Source organism: Galeopterus variegatus, unplaced genomic scaffold (assembly GCF_000696425.1).
Source record: "Galeopterus variegatus unplaced genomic scaffold, G_variegatus-3.0.2 Scaffold7917, whole genome shotgun sequence".
In the NCBI taxonomy this organism is placed as follows: Eukaryota; Metazoa; Chordata; class Mammalia; order Dermoptera; family Cynocephalidae; genus Galeopterus; species Galeopterus variegatus.
In genome coordinates, this window is record NW_007734028.1 from 27,850 (window position 1) to 29,209 (window position 1,360).

The following is a 1,360-nucleotide window of genomic DNA, read 5'->3' on the forward strand; positions in this document are numbered from 1 at the left end:
TTTTTTTTTTTAATGACTTTAGGGGAAATCTGAATTTCTCTGTAGAAGTAAATTGATAGTTAAGTATTTTTATTTTGTGTGTGTGAGCCAAAAAGTATGTTTGTCCATTCATTTAGTATAGAAGTGCCACATGAGTCATAGGCTGAGGAAATTTCAAAAACCTGAACTTGGGGAAACAAGATAGACCTACAATCTGTGTTTGGTGCATTATTTGCATTGTAGAAAGTTTAGAATCTTAAAAAATAATGATGGCATTTGAGAGAAAGTGAAAGTTGCTGTAGCTGAGCCTCGTTCCCTGTTCATTATGGGTTTAGTAGGACTTAGAGTACTTTCTTAGAGAGTATTATTTTAGATTAATTAATTTAATACCATCTCATCAAACCAAAGAGTTGAGAGGCAAGGAAGTATTATTAAAGAAAGTTTATTGTTTCTTAAACAACCATTAATTTTAATGTACACATTTATATTCCTCCTTCACTTGGGGCACAGCTATCTCACAACATATTGTGCAAGGTACTTCTTAGGTGATTTCCCATGAGAGCAGGTGCCAACTCGTCAAACACAGGCCAGGTTTACTCAATAGGAAGTTTGTAGCAACTATGGCCTAAAACCCTGAGCTCTCACATTATCTTGAGCAATGTCTTCAAGGGTAAGATAAAATTGTTCATCTAAAAGAAAAGTTCATCTAAAATGTAGACATCTAAATGATATGGCAGTATAGATTCTAGCAGGGAGATGGGTCACACATCTTAACATCTTGGTACCTGTAGTGATAGGTATTCTATGAATATTTTGCTCTAAGGAAGGGGTTGCTAAATGAAAAACAAAAGTTCTTTTAGGTGTTTTTCCTTTCATTATCGCTAAAATTTTCAGATTTTATTGTGTGCTCCTGAATTGAGAAAAACAGGAAAAAAACGGAAGGAAAAGCACTAACCGATCCACTTCCCAATGCCACTTGTCCTTGCTATGTTTCGGTTATTAATAGCATTTGCATCTTAAGCAAAATTATGGAAGGGAGGAAAATGCCCTCCTGTAAGGTAAACAGAATATTGTACCTTAATTCATTGTGGCCTTTCATGTAATCCAAAGTTAATGTTGTTCATTAATCTCTTGAACTATTTGACAAGAGGCTAAATGTTTATTTGCCCAGACAGACCAGACTCTTCTGTTTTCTCTAGATTGTGATACCATTCTTCAGTCTCTTAATCAAAGATATTTATTTCCTCAATGAGGGCTGTGCCAATCGCCTTCCAAACGGCCACGTCAATTTTGAGGTGAGTGTGATTAAAGGAGCTTACAAAAATCCGAGCACAGGGAGAGGAGCAGCTTCTCCAACCTTGCATCCCAGACCAGGCAGCCA

General features: G+C 36.3%; 1 protein-coding gene across 2 annotated transcripts in view; it reads left to right on the forward strand.

Annotated features, from left to right (window-relative positions):
• The window catches only part of RASGEF1B (RasGEF domain family, member 1B), a 31,866-nt gene that overhangs the window by 22,537 nt on the left and 7,969 nt on the right, over positions 1-1,360 (forward strand). For both annotated transcript variants that reach the window (XM_008592427.1, XM_008592428.1), the window contains exon 10: positions 1,179-1,274. In XM_008592427.1, coding sequence (XP_008590649.1) covers positions 1,179-1,274 — 96 coding nt within the window. The remainder of the gene's footprint in view (positions 1-1,178; positions 1,275-1,360) is intronic.